The sequence below is a fragment of the Oscarella lobularis genome, chromosome 16 (assembly GCF_947507565.1).
Source record: "Oscarella lobularis chromosome 16, ooOscLobu1.1, whole genome shotgun sequence".
Classification (NCBI taxonomy): Eukaryota; Metazoa; Porifera; class Homoscleromorpha; order Homosclerophorida; family Oscarellidae; genus Oscarella; species Oscarella lobularis.
The window spans coordinates 873939-898697 of NC_089190.1; the positions used below are offsets into that span (position 1 = coordinate 873939).

Consider the following 24759-nt stretch of genomic DNA (forward strand, 5'->3'; position numbering starts at 1 on the left):
ACGTGAATCGAATGCATACTCTCTCTACAATTCCCTCGAGTTAGGGTAGACGCAATGAAAATTACGAAAGCTCATTGCCTAAAATCTTTTGCGAAGAGAAATTATATTTTTTGATGTAGTAAATTTTTTAAGCAAATCGTCTTCTTTTTCGGTAAGTAGTCCTTTGACCAAGTACAGTAATAAGCTGCTCTGACAGCGAAGGGGTTTTCCGGATTCATCTCGGCCGAATTAGGTCTAACAGTTGTTAGGTGAGGATTGTTCAGTGTGCAAAATGACAATTAAATAATAATTTATTAAATATTAATGTATTTTACTTGTATTTTATAAAGGTAATCAACGCTACAGCATTGCTTGCTGATGTGATACTTTTGCCAGCCCGACCCTCAGAGCGTTGTACGAAATTTCCGAGGCGATTGAGGAAATCACTTGCGTGCTTGCCCCAGCGTTTGAAGTGATCTTAAACATCGGGCACCTCTGTGGGAACAGAGTCGTTTCTGAGGTACGACTTAGCCGGGTACAGTCTCGCCAGACGTGTAAATCGGGCGCTATTCTCAGAGTCGAAATGCCAGTGTGTAGTGGACGTGCGTTAAGTAAAGCTCCTCATACTCTTGCCAGTTTTTCGATCTACCCGGTGCTTGCAGCGCTCCGGAATATCACTCTCTAGTATAGAAGCATTCCCTCATTCATCACATTCGCAAAGGCATGTTGCCGAGAGCAGTTGCTGAGGTACTTGGCATGCCGAAATCGACCGTTGCGGATCTTTGAAACTTTTTGCAAGAAAATCTAGCAACCAGTTTGCAATACCTTTTTTCAATGCCGCAAGAAAAGAGAATCGTCAAAGAGGCTTGATTTGAAAAACTTGGTTTCCGCAGTAAAGGGAAACCGGGTGTGGCTGTTTTCTGTCCGACTTGATTTCTTTTATCCTTAAAACTGGCTAGTAGACTTTCAAGCACGCTCTGGCTCGCTTCACGAGAGCTACTCTCGTGATGAATCCAGTTATCATTGCCGCCTGACTCATAAAGCGTTCAACCGTTTCAATAATTTTGGAAGAAATTATAAAAAGAAAAGTATAGTAAGGATCAAATTTTCAATGCCGACGAGACGGGCTTCAGGAGAATATTGATGCCACAGAGATAACTTGTAAAATCTGAAAAGATAGCTAACACCTTCAAAAGACTAAGAATACAGTGCATCCAAGCACTAACGTCCCGCGTGACCTTTCGCGGTAAATGTCGCAAAATTCAAAATCTATAAATCTCCTGCACTTCGCGGCTATTCGGAGTTTAAACATGTAATTTTTCCCACGCAAGCAGTTTAGCCAAATAACCTTTATCTTTATTTTCTATAAATTATCATTTACCGTCAAGCAATAAAAATCCTAAAAATCGTGATTTTAGTATGCTTCGTTCACTATTAAAAATTCTTATACGTGATGCATTTCAAAGTAGATTCTTCAAAAAACAGGGATACAATGTAAAATCTTGACCTAAACTAAAAGAATAGATTAGAATCACCTTTTGGCAAAAAAATCAAAACGCTAAAGTAGAGAATGGTCCTTTTAACCATGCCCAGCTTACTGCAAGGTGTTCCCCTCTTGAATGGCTGCCACAGCCTAAAAAAGAAACGATTAGTATTTTGAACTTACCCTTCCGGTTACCGTCCCTAGAAAATAGGTAAGCGGATTCTGGCGAATCCTGGTTGAATTCTCTCCGAACTTTTTTCACAGCAGCAGGATTTCTTAAGGATTCTGTCCGAATCATTCAGATCCTCTCGCAGGAAATCTTGCGAGTATCCTTACGGAATTTTGCCGAAACGATCAAACAGAACTCTCGAAACGTATATCGTCCGAGGCGTAGTTAAAACCGAATAAATATGCTGGAAATCATTTGTCCACGAAGATTTGAACCAAGGTACGGGTTCGGCAAGTAATCCAAGCACGATAATGTCCTTATTACCTGCTGATACGCCAACAAACACGCTTTCACGGTTTGTGCTTCCGCCAACGGAACAAGAGTTATTCTGAAAAGAATGATGAACAGATGCCTTGAAACTCTTATTGCCACTGGCCCCAAAGCAGGACAACAGCTTTTTCTTCCCATGATCTCTCTAACACCAAACGATTCGGGATTGCCATTTGATTTCACCCGTCTACAATTTCCTGTAAAACCCTGCATGGCTATGACTATCAACAAGGCACAAGGACAGACTTTGAAAGTTGCCGGCTTACATCTGTCTCAGCCCTGCTTCAGTCATGGCCAATTCTACGTTGGATGTAGCAGAGTTTCCGAAAAAAATTGCCTTCATATTTTATGTGAAAATGAGCAAACCAAAAACGTAGTCTACAAGGAGGTTCTTGAGAAATGTAAGACAGTCTCAATAATATATATCATACTTATCTCCATTTCATTTTTAATAGAAATAACTGCTTTTCAAAGTCCTCATCACCACGTCCTATCATTCTATTCAAGACTGCTGCACCAATGTAAAACATTCCAACAACAGACCCACAATTACATTTTCCTTTCCTTTTCTAGGAAACACAACAAGTGCAGCAGCAAAATTTTTTGGGCCACGAAGCGTCTGTACCTCCCCGTTGGTGTGGCCTGGGTAGCTCTAAATCAGACGCAATGCACATTTCGACTCTTATACAATGTAAGTGACATGCAATGCAACTCTTTTAATTTCGCTTTCATCACAATCTCAATCACTCAATCAAGGCATGCTCTACTTTTCAAAACACCTACACACTAACACTAACAAGCAAGTACCAGACAACACACATCCAATCTCCTGAGTAGATCTAATCCACAAGTTACTTTCTCCACACTGATTTTAAGACTCCTTTTACAACGGAACACGAAAACACTCTGGCCCTCATTAGTGACCTCGCATCCTTCCCCTCCACGACCGCAATTGAGTCCAACACATCCCCGTAGCCCCGAACGTTGTAGATTTCTCCCCTTCCGTCTTTCAACACCAAATGACCCACTTTCGTCGTCTCGCAATTATCCGGCATTTGCAACATTTTGCATTTTCTGCACGTACCAAATTCGTCGTCGTCCGGCTCCACTTTTTCCTTGCACCCAAAACACATTTTGTAGCTGTCCAACATCTTGACTCCCCCAACACAAACATCTTCGTAGGTAACCGATTCTTCTTCTAGACTACTTCCTCCCTGCTCTTTCTCCTTCACCTCCCCAATTTGGGCCTCATCAACTTCCACGAACTCCGTCATCCCCTTCACACTTGAAAGGTACTTCTTTCCGCTGAAAGAACACACCCGAAGTCTCTTCACGTCGTAGCAATATCCCAATTTTAGACTTCCTATCTGACCCTCCCAGAGCGTGACCACTTCCGTCTCCGTCGAATCCCCTATTAGCACCCTCTGCAGCTTCAATCCTCTCCCCCCTTTTTCTCTTCCTCCACCTCCAGCACTTTCCCTCTTACATTCAAAAGACTCCCAACATTCATCTTCTTCACCTCCTCCAGCATTGCGCTCTTGACCTCTTCACTTTCCGCAAAATCCACATCAAACAATTTCGACGTGGACTTGACCACAGAGCCTCCCTTTGCATAGATCTCCAACTTCCCTTCCCTTCCTTCCACGACGTCGCACTTTTCCAGTATCAGCCCCCGCTTTCCCCTTCCCACTTCCGCCAAATCTCGACGAACGTCGGGAGCGTATCCGTATACGGCGACGTTCTGATCGCCGTCAGAAATGCTGCCACGAAAGTATGACGTCCCTCCGTTGCGGGACGTTTTCATTGGCGAAAGCTGTGTCAGCATGCCTTGGACTCTGACATTTTTCGCCGGACTTCTCAACTCTGACAACTTCTCGACGCTCTCCGAGGCTTTACGCTTCGACATTCGAAACTTTGCACCTTTGCACGAGGCCGCGAAAACCCGTATAACTACCATCCCGTACAAAATGTCTTTAACGCACGTTAAGCATCATCTTTCTCTTTTTTTCATTGACTAAGCAGCCATCGAAGCTACACCGGACGCCTACAACTGGACAACAGTAAGCCACCTACTGCACGAAGCGGCCACCCTACGCGATTTCGATCGCGCATAACCCTACACAAACACCGGATACCCCACTGCCCGTGCAAAGCACGGGCTGTTTAGCTAGTTCATAATAAATCGAGATTTCATCCTATCACGCCACATGGGCGCTCAAAAGATAGAGCTCGTTGAGCTCTTTCGAATGGTATACGGGGTGACTACAACGGATGACGTGGGAAGTCAATCCAGCAACTTATAGATTTTTGGCGATTTTAGGAATTCTAGAATCCTGCATATTTTCACAGGAAGTGAATGACGAGCTTGTACTCGAAGGTGCCGCTTTTCGACGATTCTTGCTAATTCACAGCTCGCTTGCAACCGCAGCCATTCGTTTGCGCGTTAGAAGTGGCGGAAAAACGTTCTCTGCATCAGACTTTCGCTCGTCGATCCGCTCGAACAACGCATGTGCGTACGCACATGGTAGGGTTATGTTAGGGTTTGCGGGTAGGGTTACGATTCAGCATTCTATAGAAAATATCGCAGTTTACGTAAGCGCAAACAACACACGAGCACCTATAAAGCAGCGTCTATGCTGCTGATTAAAAAAAACGCAGGATTTTGCGAACGAAGCTACTGCACAACAGGCGTAAATTTTACCGTCACCGATGTTTTCAAAAGGACCACGAAATGCATTCAAAACTTAGTGACTAGTCCGAACGTCGTTTATCATTGAAAAACGGTCGAGAACAGGGGGGGTTGATCGTTAGCGCACTAGGCGGCCACGCCCTTTCTAAAAGTTCGTTTTTCTGCGCTTCACGATTCTTTCTATGCCACCTAAACATAATGGTAAGTTTCTTTGGCCAATAGAAATGGTTCAAGATTAATTCCAATGCTTGCGTGCGCTTTTTGCGGGACTTCGTCGTCCGTGTCTAAAACAGCTCTGTGACCTTCGCTGCGTTTTGCTATGAGATTTTGGTCCATCGCAATCTTTGCCTTAGGCTTCCATAAGGCTTGCCATAGCTCGTGGCGCCGAATTTTCTCTGTCCTTTACGAACATTCGGTCCGCTTTAGGCGATGGCCTCAGCAAATGCTCTAAGCCGTGTTCGTTAGGCCAGCCCTGAGTGAGAGTGTCGCAGAGAGCTTAAGATCTTCCTCCTGCATCCAGGGCTTCCAAGCAAATTGTCTCTTTCTAAGTTCTTTGAAGGGGGCGTGGTACGTCTCGAAGCTGCCTTGTAGCGCTTTCCGCAGTTTGACGCCGTTGTTTGGAAGACAGGGTGAAGCCGGTAGGCGTTAGTTCTACGCGATTACGCTTCATCCGCGCGACTCTAGCGGCAACCTGAGCTTCGATAGATGCCATATCGCCTACATTCTGTATGAAAAATGCAAAAGGAAAGGCGCCACGAGTCACGGCGTAAAGCGCCATGATATAACGAAGCTGAATTCTCACGGAGATCTAAAAGCTTCAATGGAAATCGCGAGAACGGAGGCGTTTTTGCGGTTGGTTGTGTTCGATAGCAGACAAGTCTGTGGCCGACATCAGTGGCCACCTTGTCCACAACGATCACATACACGCACTAAAAATGATAGGCGACTGCGGAAAAACGTTCGTTTTTGGACGAGGTTACCGAAGCCTAGTGCGCTAACGATCAACCCCCCCTGGGTCGAGAAAAAGTTTTCTGTAGCGCGCGTTAGAGCTTTCAATGTAACTTTGAGCCCTAATTGCGACTTTCGAATAAGGAAGTCTGACGATATTTAAATGAAAATAGACTTAGCACTGCCGTGTCTCTAAACTGTATAATTTGGAGCAAAATCTGTAGGCTTTTTTCGCCTCTATGCAAAAAGTGTCGATTTCTCGGCTGAGAAAGAACGGATTCAATTGCAATTTCACAGTTTTCCTACCGTATTCCCTCACATAAAGGCGCATGCGCTTATAAGTGAAAAAGCGCCTGTTTTCTTTCCGAAGAAAACGATCTCTAAAACTCATTTATAGGCGCATGCGCTTGTATAAAATTTTTTGTTTTATTTTTGTTTTTGCTAATGCATAGGTAAACAGACAGTGGGACAGGTCCTAGTCATCTCCATCAGTTTCTGAACGTGAATCTTCATCGCTATCGGTGAACGTTGTTGTGTTGGACTCCGAGTAGCTAGACTGCGATAGTTCTTCGCTGACATCTTCACCACCGAGCATTGCAGCCAGACGACTGTGCAACATTAAATCGCTTTGGGCGGTACTTTGCACAATGCCGCATTGCGCAAATGACTTGGCTATAATTTCCGCGTCAAGTGAACTCCAGCATTCGACCACCCATTCTGCCACCTGCTTGTACAAAGCGGATTTTCGGTTGCCGGCCCTAGTATATTCTCTAATCCCATCGGCTAGCCAATCCTTCCATTTCCTCCTCATCGCGTCTTTAAATGGCTTGTTCCAAGACAAATCACACGGCTGCAGTAGTGGCGTCATTCCGGCAGGGACGTAAATTGCTCTAGTTTGATTTTCTCGTGTCAATTGATTTTGAATTCGAGCATGCAGGTGACTGGCGTGACGATCAAGAACCAAAACAGCTGGTTGACGAAAGAGAATTCTTTCGGCGCTTCCAAACATTCTGCAACCAGTTTTCTAGGAGCTCCGTGTTCATTGAGCCGCCTTTGGAAACCTGGACTACAACGACAGAGGGAAATTGAACTTTCGGAACATTCTTCAGTCCACGAAAAATCAGCATAGGAGGAAGTTTACTTCCGTCTGCTAACGCGGCCAAAACGACAGTGTATCTCATTTTTTCCTTCCCTGTCGTTTTCGATAAAACAGTTTTCACCCTTCTAAAATCAATGCTTCGGTTTGAGGGCATGTCGAACCACATGGGAGTCTCGTCCATATTCCCAATTGCAAACATTGGGTATTCTCTCTCTGCGAGAGAAACCTGACACTCGTCAATGAATTTCTTTGCCAAATCGGAAGCATCAGTGGGAATCTTTTGGCCCTCAGAAGTAATGACGCGTGTGCACAAATCGTTTCGTTTCAAAAACCTGCTAAGCCGTCCTTTTGACGCCTTGAACTGTCCTTCGGGAGAAACTCCGTGAAGCGTTTCGTACAATTCCAGTGCTTTTGACTGTACGTCAGGAGCATTAACTGTTATTCGTTCCTCCCTTCGATCTTTGATCCATTCAACAAGCAATTTCTCTAACTCAGGATGTCTTCCGTGCAAGTATCCGGTTCGGAATAGGCGTCTCCTTTTGCGCGTAGAGACGTCACGCCTTTCGGATGCTTCATCAAGCCTGCTCTCCTGCTGTCGCCACCTCTGCACGACTTTTCGATGAATTCCGTACTGCTTCGCCGTTTTTGAAGCATTTCCGTCGTTTTCTTTGAGAGAGTCGAGAAGCTGACGCTTAAATTCAAGAGAATAGGACTTGCGATGCATGTCGCGTGTACAGATGCTGCCCGACGGACGATTATCCCTCGCCTAAAGGCGCATGCGCTTGTACTCGAGTTATAGGCGCATGCGCTTATTCAGTTCACTTATAAGCGCATGCGCCTTTATGTGAGGGAATACGGTAGTTGCCTACACGGGCATTGAACCGTGCTGGTCAGCAGCGGCTACGACTGCTGGTTCGCAAAACGACTTGCAGCCAGGCGCAATTCTTAAAGGCTTCAGCTACATTCATGTAACTTTGAGCGCGTTGCGCGGTTGGTCGCCGATCATGGCAATTTTGCTCAAATTTACTGATTTTACTTTATCTTATGCAGAATCAGTAGAGGAATTGATCTGTGCAAAAGTTTTGAAATCCGACAATCCGTTGACAAGTCATTCACGATTAAAAACTGACGGTCCCGGATGCAATTTTCAAAAATGAATATTTCTTTGTAATCATACTTTCAGACAACAAACTTAGACTCAAAAAATTTCAAAAATTACGTTTTGTCTTTGTTTAAAGTTTCAATTGATTTGAATTTGCCGTTACAGAAATCAATAACCGCTAATTTTTGCATATATTTTTGAATATTTGGAAATCAATAGCCAATTTCAAAATTGTCTTTTTAGCAGTGAGGTTGGGAGATGTCATTGCGTTTTTTCAGACACATGATATTAGAGTTCAGAACTTTATTTTAAAAAGTAATTATAAAAAATACAAAAAATAAGAAAAAATTTAAAAACCTTTCAAAAGTTCTCAACTTGATCTAGATAACATGTAAAAATAAAAGAGAAAGGATTTAAGACAATAACTCGAAAAACGTCTCTACAACTTACTGGTTTCCTTCGTAGCCGTCTTCCGGCTACTTGATGTCTTTTTCTTCTTTCTTGAAGCATCAGAGGAGCCTAAGAAGTTGGAAAACATGACGAGGAGGACACCATCGCTCGACTTCGCACTTCCGGTTAGGCTCTCGAAGCCGATGCTTCTTTTAACGAAGCATGGCAGTCTGTAAGAGCCTTCCGGCGCGAGCCGAGGCGGTTCGGGTGCCAGCGAAGAGAGGAACGGCTGACTCCCGCCTCTCTTCGACTTGGCCAATGCCTTTGAGAACTCACCTAAAGTGAAGAGGAGCGTCGCCGAAGGCTTCTCTTCGCTCGTCGGCCGCTGCGCGATATCTTCCTGGCAAAGGGAGGGACCCAAAGGGAGCAGCAAATTGCGACAAATAGCGCACGCAGACAGAAACAGTTTGCAGGCAGTGGTGAATGCGTTCTCTTGCGTACTTACTTACGCATATGTATCTCTGGCATTGATACCATATGCAGTTGCGTGCGCACGACTTTTTGATATTAAGAATCTATTACGACAAGAAACATTTTGCAGGCAACACAACCGTCGACCGAGTGAAAGAAGCCTACTGCCAGAAAGACAAACAAATTTAATTTTACCGCCATGGATCTTGCCCGAAAAAAGAAGAAGAGCGAAATCAACCTTGTCCTGAAGGGGAAGTGCTGTGCTGCCAATGGCAAAATACAGTTTCCAGCTCTACAGCGTCAAGTTTGTTACTAGTAACATTTTATATTTGTATATGTTTTAGTGATGAACTTGGAAAGAATTTTTGAATATCATCAACACATCTTCGAGGTAAACCAAAAGATTCTTTCCATGTTTATCTTTTACATCAGCCATATTAGCCCGAATATCGTCCAACTCGGCCTTTCTCTTTAGGACGGTTTCATGAACCATATCGGCGTGTGTGGCATATACGCGATTCTGCATTGCTTCTAAGTCGTTAAATCCTGAAGACAACAGGAGCTGCAACACACTATCTGGCGTTGCCTGAGAAATCTTCTCTATCGTTTCATCTTTCATGATCTACGCAAAAAAAGTCACAAAGACAGATTTTTCGAACGCGACTTTACTGTGTTGACAATGAGCCTTAGTTCCGGGTCGCACAGATCCTCGAACACCAGTTGCTCTGTCGCTTTGTCCACGCTGCCAGTGATTATGTAAATGATTGATGCTGGCGAGAGACCAGGTAAAGCCGTGCAGCCGTGAACAAGGCCGTGTGCCATAATTCGTCCAAACGTACGATACACGCCACAGGACAAAGCTGTTGTGTCGTAAATTGGCCACTTGTTGTTATCTTGGCCTGCGCAAAGCAATGAACAACGATAGTACGTTTTGTCTAAACAGTCTACAAGATTTATGTCTACTACCTTCTACAAGATGAGCACCGAATGGCGGAATACAATAAGTCGAAAAATTCACGTATAGGGCCGCCCCCCCCTCCCCCCCCCCCCCCCCCCTTCCCCCAGGATGGAGCTCCCGTTCGGTGCTTCAGCTGGAAGTAATCTTGAACAATCATTATTCTACTCCTGTTCTTTTGTTTTTGTGTTTAGTATTTGTCTGAATAAAAAACGTGGAGGTCCAGACGCTTCGTTGCCCAAAATGGCGGTAGTTTTGAGTAGTCAAAACACACAAATGCGAATAGAGACATAGGAATTACACAGAAAAACATAAATGGGGAGAGAGATAAGCATAAAGTACATGTACGAACACGTACATAAGGAGACCGAACTCATACAGGAAGTGTAGACAGAGGCTGAAAGTACTGAGACAAACACACAGATGCGGACACAGACAGGCAGAAACTACACAAACAAACACAGACACAGATAGGCAAAAAACTAAACATAAAAACAGCAATTCGGAGGCAAATAGGCGAATAGTACATATAAGAACACGCAGATAAAGAGACAGACACATATAGGCAGTGAAGACAGAAGCCTATACTACACAGACAAACATACAGATGCAAACACAGACAGGCAGAAAGTACACAGACAAACACATAGATGCGAACACAGACAGAAAAAACTACACAGACACACACATAGATGCGGAGACAGACAGGCAGAAACTACACAAAAAAGCACAGTCACAGATAGGCAGAGACTAAACATAAAAACAGGAATGCGGAGACAGATAGGCAAATAGTACATATAAGAACACGCAGATAAAGAGACTGACACATATAGGCAGTGTGTAGACAGAAGCAGAGACAGGCAGAAATTAGACAGTCTCAGTACTTTCTGCCTCTTTCTACAATCCTGTATGAGTCTGTCTCCTTATCTACGTGTTTGTACAGGTACTTTCTGCTTATCTCTCTCCCCATTTATGTTTTTCTGCGTAGTTTCTGTCTGTCTCTCTTCGAACTTGTGTGTTTTCCCACTCAAAACTACTGCCATTTTGGGCAACGAAGCGTCTGGACCTCCACGTTGGTGTTGCCTGGGTGATGCTAACACAGACGCGAAAACGTTACCTCAAGGTACTCTTTCGAACGACAAAAGCCTACTCTAAATAATTGCCAAAAACTCCTACGCGATCTTGCTACCCGGTCGAAGACAAGGTAAGTGGACCAGTTTCTATTATATGTATTCCTCCTTCCTTTTTTGTTAAACCGCTCTTGAATTGCTATGAATTTACAAGCTGAGGTGCTCTAAGGATACGCAGAAAATGGTTAGGATTTGAAATATACTATACCAGGTAAATAAATTAGCTAATTAACCTTTCGATTGAGACTGATATATGATTCGTTTCATCGAGAACTTCAAATTAGACGCAACCAGCATGTGTATGCAGTCTTGAGAACGTCAATCGCTGCCGTAAAATAGATAAAAAGCAAACCTTCGCTTCGCTCGATTGCTCAGGTCGATTTTTGCTTGTAATCAAGACGCCCAGAACGTTTCAGGAGTAATAACGGTATAGTCCTTACCTCGAAAAGTCCAAGACTATTTAAAATGTCTCCGTTTTACGTCTTCCTCCCAGTGCTCCCACCTGAAGTTCTCTCATCCACTGTATTGCAATGTCTTCGACATCCCGACGTCTCATATATACGTATACAGGTGACAGCCCTAAAACGCATCTTTCCAAACCTCGATTAGCAATTAACGGTTGCTGGCGGTTAGATCGGACGTGGAAACTACTAAGATCGTACAGAGCGGAAGTGCATTCCTGAGTGTATGTACAGCTATGGCTCCGTAAGTAGGTAGGCGACGACTTTTCTCTCCGCATGGACATTCGGATTCGATATACGCAACTCACACCGGCGTCGATTTTGCTTGAGGGGCCCCCAAAAGGAACCTACTCCCAGTAGCGACGCGACGTCACTAATTAGATTGTCTTTGGGCTTCCCCGACTTCAAGACACGCCTATATTTCGCATTTGTCCGCCAACATTGATCGTTTCTTCTGCGCATTCTGTCTCACGATCCTTCCAGGTAGCTGTCGATCGACACTTTGTCGGTCCCGCAAGACGAACTCTTTCAGTAGCTTAGGAACCGGGCCGGAAAATTTTCGTTTATTTAAAGGCAAAGACAGCAATTTCGGCATTAAATAAGAAATACTTCAACTTATTTATAAAGAAAATTATGCAATTAATTTTTTGGATAAAAATAGGGCTCAATAGTAACCGGGCAACGAAAAATTCGTTTTTTCAAAAGCAACCGCTGCAATGAAAATGTTTCTCTGCATCAAATTATTGCTACTTGACTGATTTATAGCTAAAAACGAGCGATCTGTTTATAGATAAAAAAGGGGCACCAGGCCGAAAAAATTCCTTTTATATAAAGTGGAGGCAGCTATTTCTGCATCAAATTAGAGCTACTTCGACCCATTTATAGCGTAAATATTTTGAATAAAGGTGAGGCCCCATTAGGAAACGGACAACGAAAATTTCGTTTATTTACAGGCAAAGGCAGCAGTAAAACCGTTTTCTTGCATCAAATTAGAGCTACTTCGACTGCTTTGTAGCAAAAAATGAGCGATTAGTTTTATAGTTAAAAATGAGGTCCTATTAGGAACCTGTCCACGAAAATTTCGTTTATTTAAAGGCAAAGGCAGCAAGGAAAACGTTTTTCTGCATCAAATTGGAGCTAATAACTGATTTAAAGCAAAAAAAGCAATTAATTATATAGATAAAAATGAGGCTCCAATAGGAACCGGGTCGCCAAAATTTCGTTTACTTAAAGGCAAAGACAGCAATTTCTGCATTAAATAAGAGCTACTTTGACTCATTTATTTTGTAAAATATGCGATTAATTTTTGTTTAAACAGCTCTTCCCAGTGGACAGAGGCCCATTCACGGATCCTTATTCAGCATATTTTATAACATTGCGTCTCTCTATCTAATGGACATCTCCTAATTCTGAACTGTGGACAAAATACGTGTCCCAAAATAGATTCTTAGTGTATATTTTGTTTCTGTAGAAGAGGACAAACAAACCGAGTGTCACAGAAAGCCTTAAGGCTGGTTCACATTAGGTTACGCTAGGCTTGCGTCCGTCCAGCGTCAGCGTTGCGTCCGTCTCCGTAACGTCTGCGTATGCGTAAACCCGTTCACATTAACTATTGGTCTAGCGTCACTATTTTAACGCACTTTAAACAATTGAGAATTTCTGGCACGTGTCGTACAATTTTTTTTGCGATTTTCTCAATGTTGTCCTCGGAAGAGAAGCTCGTTATCGTGACCCTTCTGTGGTTAGTTTGGAAGAGAGTCCGTCAGTCGAAAAATAGGCGTCGATGCTGGGTCCGAGCACGAAATCAATGCCGACGTGTGCACGGTGCCGATCACTGCCTCGTTCGTCAGCTTTCCGTGTCTGACAAGCAAGGCTTTTTTTCTTACTTACGAATGACTCCAACAACTTTTGAAAGTCTTCTCCAAATCGTGGGGCCGCGTATCGCTCATCCCAGAGCCTACCGCACGTCTTCAGCACGTCGGCCTGAAATTTCTCCTCAAGAACGTCTTGCCCTGACATTGCGCTATTTGGTTACAGGCAACTCGCAAACCTCGTTAGCATTTGAATTCCATATGGGCAAATCCACCGTAAACGGAATTGTCCGAGAGACGTGCGCAGCGCTATGGGAGACTCTCAAGTCAGAGTTCGTAAAATTCCCAGCTAACGAGGAGGAATGGAGAGGAATCGCCAAACGATTTGAAAGTCGCTGGAATTTTCCTCGTTGTCTGGGAGCTATCGACGGAAAGCACGTCATAATACAGGCCCCGTCCCATGCTGGTTCTTCGTATTATAACTATAAAGGAACTCATTCTATCGTATTAATGGCCGTCGTCGATGCTAACTATAGATTTATATACGTGGATATTGGAAATTATGGGCGCCAAAGCGATGGAGGAATATTTAGCAATAGCACATTTGGAGCATCACTAGAAAGAGAAACTCTGAATCTTCCTTTACCTGCTGAATTATTAATAGATGGCAAGTCAAAGATGCTACCTTACGTATTTGTAGGAGATGAAGCTTTTCCGCTAAAAAAGAATCTGCTGCGACCATTTCCGGGTCGAAATTTGCCGAATGATGAAGCATTATTTAATTACAGGTTAGCATATTCATTCCTTGCAATGTTGGAAAATAAAACACTTACATCTTACCTAGACTGAGTAGAGCTCGCCGTATAATAGAGAATGCGTTTGGAATTTTGGCCTCGCGCTGGAGAATTTTTCGTCGTGTGCTGATCGCCGATCCAGGAACGGCAACGAGTGTATGCCTTGCAGCTGTTGGCCTACACAATTTCTTGCGTGTAAAAGACTCGGCGTGCTACTGTCCACCAGGATTCATTGATATTGACGACGGAGAGAACGTTCTGCCTGGATCGTGGAGAGAAGAGCGAGATGGAATTGGAGGGGGCCATGGAGCAATTGTGCCGCTGGCAGGGACAGGCGGAAAGTACTCGAAAGCGGCGTCCGAATCTCGCATCGCCTACAAGAAGTATTTTGCAAGTGAGGAGGGTTCAGTTCCATGGCAGATGGCTCATGTTATGAGAACGTAAACTTGGTCATCACCTAGATATTAAAGTACACAATAATCAACGTAAAACAGTAAACAGATACATATACACGTATGTCTATGCGCATAGTATATATATATATGCGCTCTATGTATACACAAATTTAAGATATGTGATATATACCGTTTATAAATAGGGTTACCTTACTGCTCAAATTCTATGCTAAAAAGCACTTTGTCAATCTCGATTTTGGCAAGTGCTCTCTTTTGAGGTGGCAGCCGCTGCAAGGTCGCTGCCACCTGCTTTCCAAAAAGCGAGCACTCGCCTTCCTCCTCCTTATTTTCTCTGAAGAAAATTTCTGAGGATAAATAACGTTGCATGCGATTGTAATTAATGTATACCTCAAGTATGACAAGGTGTCTATGAATGCTCTCTCCACTTCCTCCCCCTGATCACGCTTTCTCTTCTGCCTTTTTCTTCCTGTTTCCTGTTCTCCTTCCTCCCCCCTACTCTCTTCGCCTCCGTTCTCTGTCTCTGCTGTCTCATTCTCCTCTCTCCCTCCATCTCCCGGTCCATCTCCTTCCGTACTATCTCCAAACCCACTACAAATTTTGTTGATATCGTGAGTATAAACAATTTGGTCGTTTAAATGTATTTTTCAATTTGAGTACCTTTCCTCGAATGCCGTTGCGCTAAAATTTGCCACAGTCCTAAACGTTTTTAGCAGAATTTATACAGTTTATGCATCAAATTATAAATTGTGCTTTACGTATATACCTTCTATGTTTAACTGTTTCCTCAAGCAGGTTTCTGACGATTTCTTTCATTTTGTCAATGAATGGCTTAGCGCCATAGAGACAATAAAGGCAAGGTATTTCTAGACCGTAGCCGCCTCCTCGGTTGACGCGTTTCCCAGTAATCCTTACCGTTCCTTTGTTCACTTCTCGCTGCAAGAAGCTGCTCAGAAATGGAGCAAGATTGTATGGTACATGTCCAACAACGTCCTGTTCCTTCATGACTGCAACTGCTCTTCTGTCTATATCGTTATTGGGCTCTCGTCGAAGAAGCAACGTCTCCCCTATTCTTGGTTCCCAGATATCTTTGTATACGAAAGTATGAAGAAACTTCTAGGTAGTCCGCGTTTTGCTCAGAAACTGGTGAACTCGCCATCGTGATTCGCAAAATTTCGTCAATGCGCGCGCTATGCTGCACGTGGCGTAATCGTGGCCCAGGTTGCAATGGCTTTATCGACGCAAAAAGGCAAAGACAGGGTGTACCTGTCTCTGAGAAAAGGAAGTACGAAGTTGTAAAAGCGGCAGGCTGCGGTGCTGTTCCCATTAGAAAACTTGCCGAAGTCTTTGGATGCAGCAAGAGCCAAATAGGGGGGTCATCTTGAAGAAGAGAAATGAAATCGTATCTCAGTACGAAGCCAACATGGCTAATTCGTCAGTTCAGCTAAAGAAGACTAGTCGACGATCCAAGTATGGCGACATTAAACTTTTTTTTCAGCGAAAGGGTTAACGACTGTCTTTACGAATGGTACCTGATGGCAACTTCAAAGAATATTTTTCCGACGGGGCCTTTACTGACGGAAAAGGCTAGTAGAATCGCATTACATCTAGGCCAACATGACTTTAGAGGATCTAGTGGATGGCTGACAAAGTGGAAACAGAGGTTTAACGTCAAGAGGGTCACAATTTGCAGTGAATCAGGCGACGTGAGAGGTGAAACTGTTGAAAGTTGGAAAGAGCGCTTACCGCAGATTCTAGACGGGTACGATAGAAGAGACATCTGGAATATGGACGAGACAGGCTGCTTTTGGAAAACACTCCAAGACAAAGGATTTTCAAGGAAAGGAGTCAAGTGCAAAGGAAGAAAAATTAAGGGAAACGTGAAAAAGAACCTCCCCGTTCGCTACTACAGCCAGAGCAAATCGTGGATGACGGGAAGTATTTTGGACTCACTCTTATCTTCATTGAATAGAAAACTAAGTTCTCAAAGGCGATCCATCTTGCTGCTTCTTGACAATGCTGGATGTCACCCCCACGACCTGCAAGGAAAGTATTCTAACATCAAGCATCTATTTCTTCTTCCTAATACAACTTCCGAGTTGCAGCCACTTGATCTTAGAATAATCCAAAACTTTAAAGTATTTTACAAATCGCTGTTTCTCCGTTATGTCCTGGCAAGAATTGAGGACTGCGAAACCGTTACAGATGTTGTAAAGTCGGTGAACATTCTAATGGCCATTCGTTGGGTTTCTGAAGCGTGGAAACAAGTAAAACCAGATACAATTAAAAAGTGCTTCCGTAGAGCTGGTATTCTTGCCGACGACATGGCTGTGGCGCATATTCCAGACGCTGATCCATTTGAGGATGTTGACGAGAATGCGGCAGCGCTGCAAGAGTTAATTGATGCACACTCAGGCGGAGCAGAGAATTCGTGCCATGCTGAAGAATACGTAGAAGGAGAAAATTATTTACCCGTTTTTTTATTGGCAGTGACGACGATTGGGAAGAAGAATTTATGGAAACTTTGGCTGCTAAGTCAGACCCGAGTTCGACCGAACAGGAATCTGACGATGTTGAAGAAATTGTGTGCATTGCCGAAGTTGATCCCCCTTTGAAAATATCAACGTTTTCTGAAGCATTGACGCAATTGGAAGACGTGAAACTGTTTCTGGAAAGCAAGAACTGCGCAGAAGAAGCAAAAAAGATTGGGCAAAATATTGACCGTGTTGCTGCCTGCAGCAGGCGTTGTACAAAACAGGCAACCTTGGACGCGTTTATCTTATAATTCTGTTAGCGAAAAGACGTTTCGAATTGACGTAAAAAAAGATGGTTTTCTTTGAGTGGACAGCTTCTCTAGAGTGGACAACTTTATCTTCCCCAAAGTGTCTACTATTCGGAGAGTCGACTGTATAGCAACAAAACCAGCGATTAGTTTTATAGATAAAATGGGACCCCAATAGGAACGGGGCCGCAAAAATTTCGTTTACTTAAAGGTAAAGGCAGCAATTTCTGCATCAAATTAGAGCTACATCGACTCATTTATAGCGTAAAATATGCAATGATTTTTTTGATAAAAATGAGGCCCCATTAGGAACCGGGCCACGAAAATTTCGTTTATTTAAAGGCAAAGGCAGCAATTTCTTCATTAAATAAGAGCTACTTCGACTGATTTAGAGCGTAAGATATGCTTTTAATTTTTTGGATAAAAATGAGTCCCGAAAAACTTCGTTTATTATAATAAATGACTTATAGAATGATTGTTGTGCATTATAATGTCATTTAGAGCACTCGGGGCTTACTTATAGCCCTCGGATTTGTTTCGGGCACTAAGTCACGCCCTTCGTGCCATAATGCACGATCATCAGTCAATAACCTATGCATAGTACACTGCTCTCCTTAATCTCTGCCAGAGATATAAAAGAGAGGGATATGCAACTCGCCGTCACGTGACCCGTTCAGCTGAAGCGAGGATTGATATCCGTCGGGGGACCGAGACACGATCGAGCCATCTCGACCCAAACGGCTGCACCTGCTACGCGAAGGTGCTTGCTGGTGTAAGGGGGCGGCTGGGCCAGATATCCGGGGCTGTCCCGGAAATTCGGTGTCGTTCCGCGGACCCGGAAGCCTACGAGGCGAACTACCGAGTCCGGGACATTGGTCGTCTATAACGCCCACCAGCCCACACTATCCCCAGAGACACAGGGCTCTAGGCCAGGGTTTCGCCCAACCGGACAGTCCGGCACGTAGGCGGCAGGGGTCGAAGAAGGCACGCGGGAACAGACCGTTGCTGGACAAAAATGTGTGGCTTACGCGGTGAACCGAGCTGGGGGAAAAAAAAGGGGGAGACAAGACGACAACATGATCGCAAGGAAGAGAGACGCTATAATCTAACACAAACAGACAAAACACCAACACGTTGCAGGCTTTCTAGCTAACTACTTAGAGATAGTAGCGCTGAGCGGAGCGCGAGCATCAGCCGCAAGACAAATGGACCGCATATACCAGTTGCTTCTCCAGCGGCCAAACGACAGGATGCGCTCGTCGCCAACGCCACGCGCCGCAGCCGTTGTAGCGGCGCCGATGCGTAAGCTGTGTCCTCCAAACGAGGCTGCCGGGAAGCCCGCGTCTGTGAGAGTACGGCGGAGGCGTTCTACAAACAGCGCGCGAGAGAGCGGGCGGCCGTCAGCAAAGCGGAAGAGAGGGCCTTCGGCCATGTCCCCGACGCACCACGTAGGCAAGAAGAGCGACGACAGGGCAGAGGTCATCGGCGGTACGGTCGAGGAAAACATCCGCGCCAACACCGAGCTGATCCGTCTTTGACGACTTGATTTTCAGGCGAACCCACGAGGGTTTGGCCGCCGAGTCGACGAGGAGATCTTGCGGCGAGAGGTGGCGCGCCGGGTCAAAGAAACAATCGGTCGTAAACTCTCCTGGGCAAAGGCAGCCAAAGAATCCTGTGCAGACGGCAGCTCATATTAACATAGAGATGTTGAAGTCAGCTGCGCGGTGCGACAAGTTGCCCCTGATTTGACGGAGGATGGCCGGTGTTATGGGCTGCCGAGAGTCCGGCGTTGCGGTCTTGGCGCGCTCTCACTGAATACCGCGCAAGACGAGATCCAGCCGTAGAAGTTTGGCACAAATGGGTCTGGAAAACCACTGGTGATATGAAGGTTGCGTACCGCAGCTAGATAGCCTTGGATAGTCTGGTACTGAAGGCCTTCGTCGGCGAGAGCGGCCGCCCAGAGACAAAAGGTTTCCTCCTGAGCAGGCAGATGAAGCATGTTAGTTGCAACGCAAAAAAATTCTGAAGCGCTTCTGACCCGCTGCGTACGCCCGCCATGTTGCCGGCGCTAGGGCGGACGCAGTATATCGCCCAACTGCCTCCTCCAAGCCTCCGACGTCCAATCCGGCGCCATCAAAAGTAGGTGGTCGAGGAAGTAAATGAAAGGCCGCGGAAGGTCGACCGGTACCTGCGACGACGACATAAAAGCCGTCAAGGGGTTACCGCGAGAGAGTGCGTCCGCAAAGGTGTTTAGGTTGCCCGGGATGTGCCGCGCACGCATGAAAAATCCGCTTTTGGAACGTACTCCAGAGTGCGGAGGAGAGGCATGAGTGCCTCGTCGCGACTAGCCCCGCTGCCTACGGCGGCGACAACCGTTGTGTTATCGAACTCGATTAAAATTGTTTGTCCGCGCCACTCGGCTCCCCAAAGACACGCTGCCGCTAGGACGGGAAACATCTCTTTGGGGGCGATAGATTTTTGCATCCAAGCGCGTGACCACCGATGGGAAAAACAGCGTGGTGGACTAGACGAGACGAGCGCCGCTCCGCAGCCCCACGAACCGGAAGCGTCTGACTGAACGCGAATCGCGTGGGTCTGCGTTCTACATCAGACTGACGCCATTCCAGTCGCCAACAAAAGCGTCCCACCACGCTAAGTCGGCTCTTGCGTCGCGGTTCAGACGCAGCTTCGAGTTAAGCTGAGCAGTGGTAGTCGACAAATCGATTAGCCCACGAGTGAACGAGCGACCCGGACACACAACCGTCGCCGCGTGATGCAAAAGACCAACAAGAGACAGGAGCTGTCGCTTCGTACAGGCGCGCGCTGAGATCAATCGTCGTAGGGAGAGGCGTAAGCGCTGCAATTTTTCGGCCGGCAATCGTAAGACGCCGCTCGCCGTGTCTATCTCGATGCCAAGAAATACAAGGGTCGACGACGGTCCTTCGACCTTGTGCGGAGCCACGGGAATGCGCAGAGAACTGCAGAAGACAGAGCGATTGCTAAGTAGCGCGCGCATTCGTCGGCTCCCGGATTGCCAAGGAACAGAAAATCGTCGAGATAGTGAAGGCCGTGCGACACGCCGCTACGAGTCATGATCCATAAAACAGCGTCCGCTACCGCCGAAAAAATCTTCGGCGCTGACCGGAGACCGAACGGGAGAGCCGCGTCGAGGAAAAGCTGATCCTGCCAGTGCACGGCGAGAAACGGGTGGTCCTCCGGGTGAACGGGCACCTAGGTGACGGTAGGCGGCGTGTAGATCCAACTTCGCGAGGAGGCAGCCCGTGCCGAGATCGAGGGCAATTGCAATGGCATCGTTGATTCGCGCGTAAGAAAGCGAGCATAGACTCGCGTCGATTCCGTCGTTCACACTGCTTCCGCGCGGAGCGGAGAGGTTGGTGATGAGTCGCCAACGGCCGGGTTGGTGCGGTTTAGGGATGACGCTGTATGGGCTCACGTGCTCCACCCACTGAGGCGCGACTGGGCCAACGATTCGCCCTACCTCGAGCTCACCACAGAAATACCCTCGCACAACACTTGCGTGCGTGGCTGCCGTTAGGAAATTTCGAGCCGTCCGGCGATGGGGGGAGGATCCGAGACCAATACGAAAACCGTGCTCAAATCCCCGTAGCACGTAGTCGACGAAACGCGTCTGGGTGAGTACGGAGAAGCGCACGCCACTGCAATAGGTCAACCGGCGTCGCAACGCGGCGAAAACGGGCTGGAAGGCAACGGCGCGCTCGCGGCGCACACGCATCTAAGCGTAAGTCGTTCATGTAGAGATAGCACGTTGCAGAGCCTGTCGCTTGCTGGTGAGAGCAGCGGCCCTAAGTAATTGAGCACGGGTAACTATCTTGCAAAGAACGTTAACTGCTAGGAGAAAAATTCCGGAGGGAGAAGGAACGTCGACAAATGGTTGTAGGTGAGACTGCTAATTAATGCAGCAATCATTTTTTCCTCTGAGAGTACGGCTGCCACGCCTTTGGGCCTACGCTCCGCAAGAACACAAGTGGCGCAGCAACGGAAAAAGCACAGAGGAAGGGACGACGTCCCTTACGACCGACAGACACAAGAGCAAAGAAAAAAGAGGGGCGGTCACTGAACCCCACCAAAACCCAAGCATGCGACCATGCAACACACGTCCGGTTCGGAGGGGTGATTCTACTCTCCGTTTGTCTTTTCGACGCGCGGCGATCGCGGGCGCTTTGCCTCGGAGTCCTCCGCGCATGCGGTGCTGACCCTTGCAATTAGCGCAGACGTGGCGGGAGGAGCAATCACGGAACGTGCAGCGTCCGGCGTTGTAGGAACGACAGATGGGCTTGTCGGCCGGCGCACGCTCACGCTGGCAGCGAGCCACCGTTAGAACTTTTGGTTTTGAAACGGGTGCCAGCGGGACGAGCGCGCAGTCGGCGGCGACATGATCGCCGAAGATGCAGTGAACGCAGCGCGAGATGGCAAGGCGGCCCAGCGCAACAAACGTCTGAGCGTAGAGTCCTGGTGAGACAACGCCCCAGTTTGCCGTGGCGTCGGCTGCGGCGAGCTGCCGGAAGCGTGTGTCGTTAAGGCGCCAGCCATCGCCGGCGTTGCGACCTGCTTCTTGTGGGATTAGGCGCAGGTACACCCGGAAGTGGTGCCCGCCGGACCTGGCGCAAGAGCGAACGGCGGCGTAAGAGCGCAGCGAGCCCAGCTCAGGATCGACGGGATCTGGCGCAGTACGGGACGCACGCGAGGCGCTCCCTGCGGCTCGCGCTCGGCAAACATTGCCGCCTCGCGCCGGAGGAGCTCGTGGTTGTCGGGGAGGAGCTCTGCCATGTCAACAAACTCTCCGGCGCGAATGCGGGCCACAAGGCGGTGAGAGATAGTACCGGTAAATCCGTCACCGAGAGAGAAAGGGGGAAGTGCCGTTGCAGCAACGCCAGCTGCGGGCGCACTAGGGGCAACTGCTAAGCCAGCAATCGCTGCTGCGGGCGGTAGAGCACCTAAGGCTACCCACGAAAAGAAAGACGATGGGTCAGCGCGGGGCGGCGGATAACATCGTTTCGCCGCGTGGAAGAAGCGAGCGATCGCAAACCACTGGCGCGCTTGGCGGTCGACATAGGGGCTTAGACCATGGGAGGACATGACGACTCGCGAGGTTTCCACGGAAATGGGCGGAGTTTTCGCGTCTCACCTGGAGCGGGCCCACCTGGCGGGGGCGGCGGAAGACCTTTTCCGACGAGGGCGGGAGGCACGGCGGGCGTCGGCGGGGTGACTGGCGCTGGCGCGATGTTAGGTGGTGCTGGCGGCGCCGTTCCTGCGTTGCGCGCCTCGTGCACGGGCGGTAAAACTTGCCTCGACTGCCCGCGCGATCGATTGCTCCAGGACGCCGAGCGCCACTGCCTGGGGAGGTTGATCTTGAGCTTGAGCGTCTGCCTGCGCAGCGGGATCGTCTGCAACGTTGTCCGTGGCAAAGTGAAATTGTCGGAATGCGAAGAAAAAAGGGGGAGAACCACGATAGCCTCTTCTCACTGGCGCTGTAGTAGACGGACTGATTAGCCCCCGCCAACACCCAGCCTTATCATTGGCGCGTCGGTCCAATAGATATCAACACCATTTAACTGCGTTAAAGGGGTACTCCAACGTTTTTGCAAGTGGGGTTGGTATGATAATGCAGACCTTTCGAAAGCTTTGCGTGCTGATCTCGTTGGCGTGCGTCTTTCCTATCGCGAGAAAGAGGCCAAATTCCTTCGTCAGTCGCGCTACAGCCTATGTCACTGGTTGCACGTGATATCCCGGATTAAACCAGACGCCTCTTTTTCTCCCCGTAGCAACGTTTTCCGATCGAGTCTCTCCTTCGTGTTGGAGCTAAGACTTAACAGGTAGAGTTGAACGATGACTGAGCACAGCTGAAACTCGTAGCCTACACTGCAATAAAGGAGACCACGCCTACTTGCACTGCCTGTGTTTAGCATGCTTTTTCGTCTTTTTTCGGTTTTCTTTCTGGCAATCCTTGCTGCAGGACTACCCTACCCTTTCCTTCACATGTGTCTAGCGGCTGTAATACGTCGCTTACCTGTCGTATTCCTAGATTTTGGACTTGACATGGCTGATGGAGGCGTGGCGTAGCCGGCTAGCTCTGGGCCTGCACGGGCATTGCCCGAGTTGAGATTTCGGACGAGAAAATTTTTTGGTAGGAATTTTGAACTCAAAGAACAAAATAGTATAGTTGTAATGTATTGATAAGTACTGTAATACAATATATTACTTGGTAACATTAGCATTGGTTTGGTTAGTATCCTCTGCATGTAACGTAGTATCCTCTGCATGTAACGTACACCACGTGCCCATTCTCTGTCCGGGTGTTGATATTGTACTCTGTACCATTTTTACCATTTTTACTGTAGTCCAGGTTGAATAAGGTACTAGAATTTCTCTGCTAAGTAGTATACACTTACGTTGCGTTCAATTAGTCCGTACGTTTGCACTATTTTGAGTGGGCGTGGCTCTTTTTTAAGGGGCGTACCTACGATTGCGCCCGTACTTGCTTCCATGAAAGTGTAAAAACCATATTTAGCGCAGTGGCCAGGACTGTCGCAGCGAGCATCGCCAACAGCCGTAATCATCTTCCTCTCAAAGGCCTCAGTAATCATTTCTTGATTTCTTTTCCAAGCATCTTGCACAACAGGAAATAACAGTTCGTCCTGACTTGACACAAGTAAAACTCCGATTCAGAAATTATAGCCAATCCAAAAATCTGTGCCACTTTAGCAAAAGTTTGATAGGTGGATCCAGCAAATAAGATAGCTGCAGGCAGAAGCAAATTTCCTGCTGATGAACCCTGTACGTCCGGCTGCGATGACCAGCGGTTACAGTGACCTTTCAGACACGTTAATGTGACAGAAATCTGGCTTCCTTTGCGTGTCCATTGCTTTTCAGAAAGAACATCACCACAACTAGGACATCGACGCATCAGCTGATGTAGAGATGTCTCGAAGACAATATATTTCCTCTGCTTCTGGATGTCAACAGCAATGCTACTATTCAAATCAGTGAGAGTAGACTCTCCAGTGACGTCTCCAGTAACATTTTCAGTAACATCCGCATCCGGTGTGAATGTCGAATCTAGAGCGTCGATTCCAGTGACTAATACAATTGTGTCTGAGTCTTGAACACCAGAACCGCCCTTTTTAGGAGTAGAAAAATGAACAGGCGCAAAGAAGTCTTTTGGGTCCCACTGAGTGCCAGTGGACACAAACTTCTTTTTATTTCCATTGCTATTCTCGACACTTTCAATAAATCTTCGCCTCTCCTAACAGTGAAACTATCAAACTCTGCATTACTCCATTAAAATTTAGTTTACGAATTCAGCATCTCGCTGCTGCCTCCATTTTCCTGTTGATCGAGGGATTGTCGACTCTTCAAGAAAATTCGGCAGAGCTCCAGGTAGCAAATTTCGCCGGCCTGAACTTCTATCGAAGCTTTCTAACAAAAAGTGCTCAGAACACACTCTTAAAGAGTCACGGATTCTCTCTTCGCGCAGACGCAAGCGTATAGTCCACTGCGATCGCTGAGACGTATTCTTCGGAAATCGATAGAACTAACTCTTTTCGCAAGGTTTTTCGGCTTGAGCAAACATTGCAAGACATCCTGTAAACAAATTAAAAGAGTTTGAGGCAGGGTTGAAAAGGGCGCTCCCCGGAAAGCATGCTAAACGCAGGCAGTGGAAGTAGGCGTGGTCTCCTTTACATGTATTGCCGTGTAGGCTAGGAGTTTCAGC

General features: G+C 46.9%; 2 protein-coding genes across 2 annotated transcripts; both read left to right on the top strand.

Annotated features, from left to right (window-relative positions):
• Positions 1-12903: 12903 nt before the first annotated feature.
• On the top strand, positions 12904-14255 carry LOC136196912 (uncharacterized). Its single transcript, XM_065986571.1, has 2 exons — positions 12904-13805; positions 13862-14255. The coding sequence occupies exons 1-2, from the start codon at positions 12904-12906 to the stop codon at positions 14253-14255; spliced, it is 1296 nt and encodes a 431-aa protein (XP_065842643.1).
• A 1756-nt stretch (positions 14256-16011) lies between these two features.
• On the top strand, positions 16012-17156 carry LOC136196913 (tigger transposable element-derived protein 6-like). The gene is made up of 4 exons (XM_065986572.1): positions 16012-16619; positions 16715-16933; positions 17019-17040; positions 17082-17156. Exons 1-4 carry the CDS (start codon positions 16012-16014, stop codon positions 17154-17156), a joined length of 924 nt encoding a protein of 307 aa, XP_065842644.1.
• The last annotated feature ends 7603 nt before the right edge of the window (positions 17157-24759 follow it).

Bases quoted from the DNA above. Each gene is read 5' to 3' on its own strand.
- LOC136196912 (XM_065986571.1), top strand. From the start codon at position 12,904: ATGTTGTCCTCGGAAGAGAAGCTCGTTATCGTGACCCTTCTGTGGTTA. The intron at 13,806-13,861 runs GTTAGCATATTC...CATCTTACCTAG, and splicing joins GAAGCATTATTTAATTACAG to ACTGAGTAGAGCTCGCCGTA.
- LOC136196913 (XM_065986572.1), top strand. From the start codon at position 16,012: ATGGACGAGACAGGCTGCTTTTGGAAAACACTCCAAGACAAAGGATTT. The intron at 16,620-16,714 runs GTTAATTGATGC...TTTTATTGGCAG, and splicing joins AATGCGGCAGCGCTGCAAGA to TGACGACGATTGGGAAGAAG. The intron at 17,041-17,081 runs GTAAAAAAAGAT...CAGCTTCTCTAG, and splicing joins AAAAGACGTTTCGAATTGAC to AGTGGACAACTTTATCTTCC.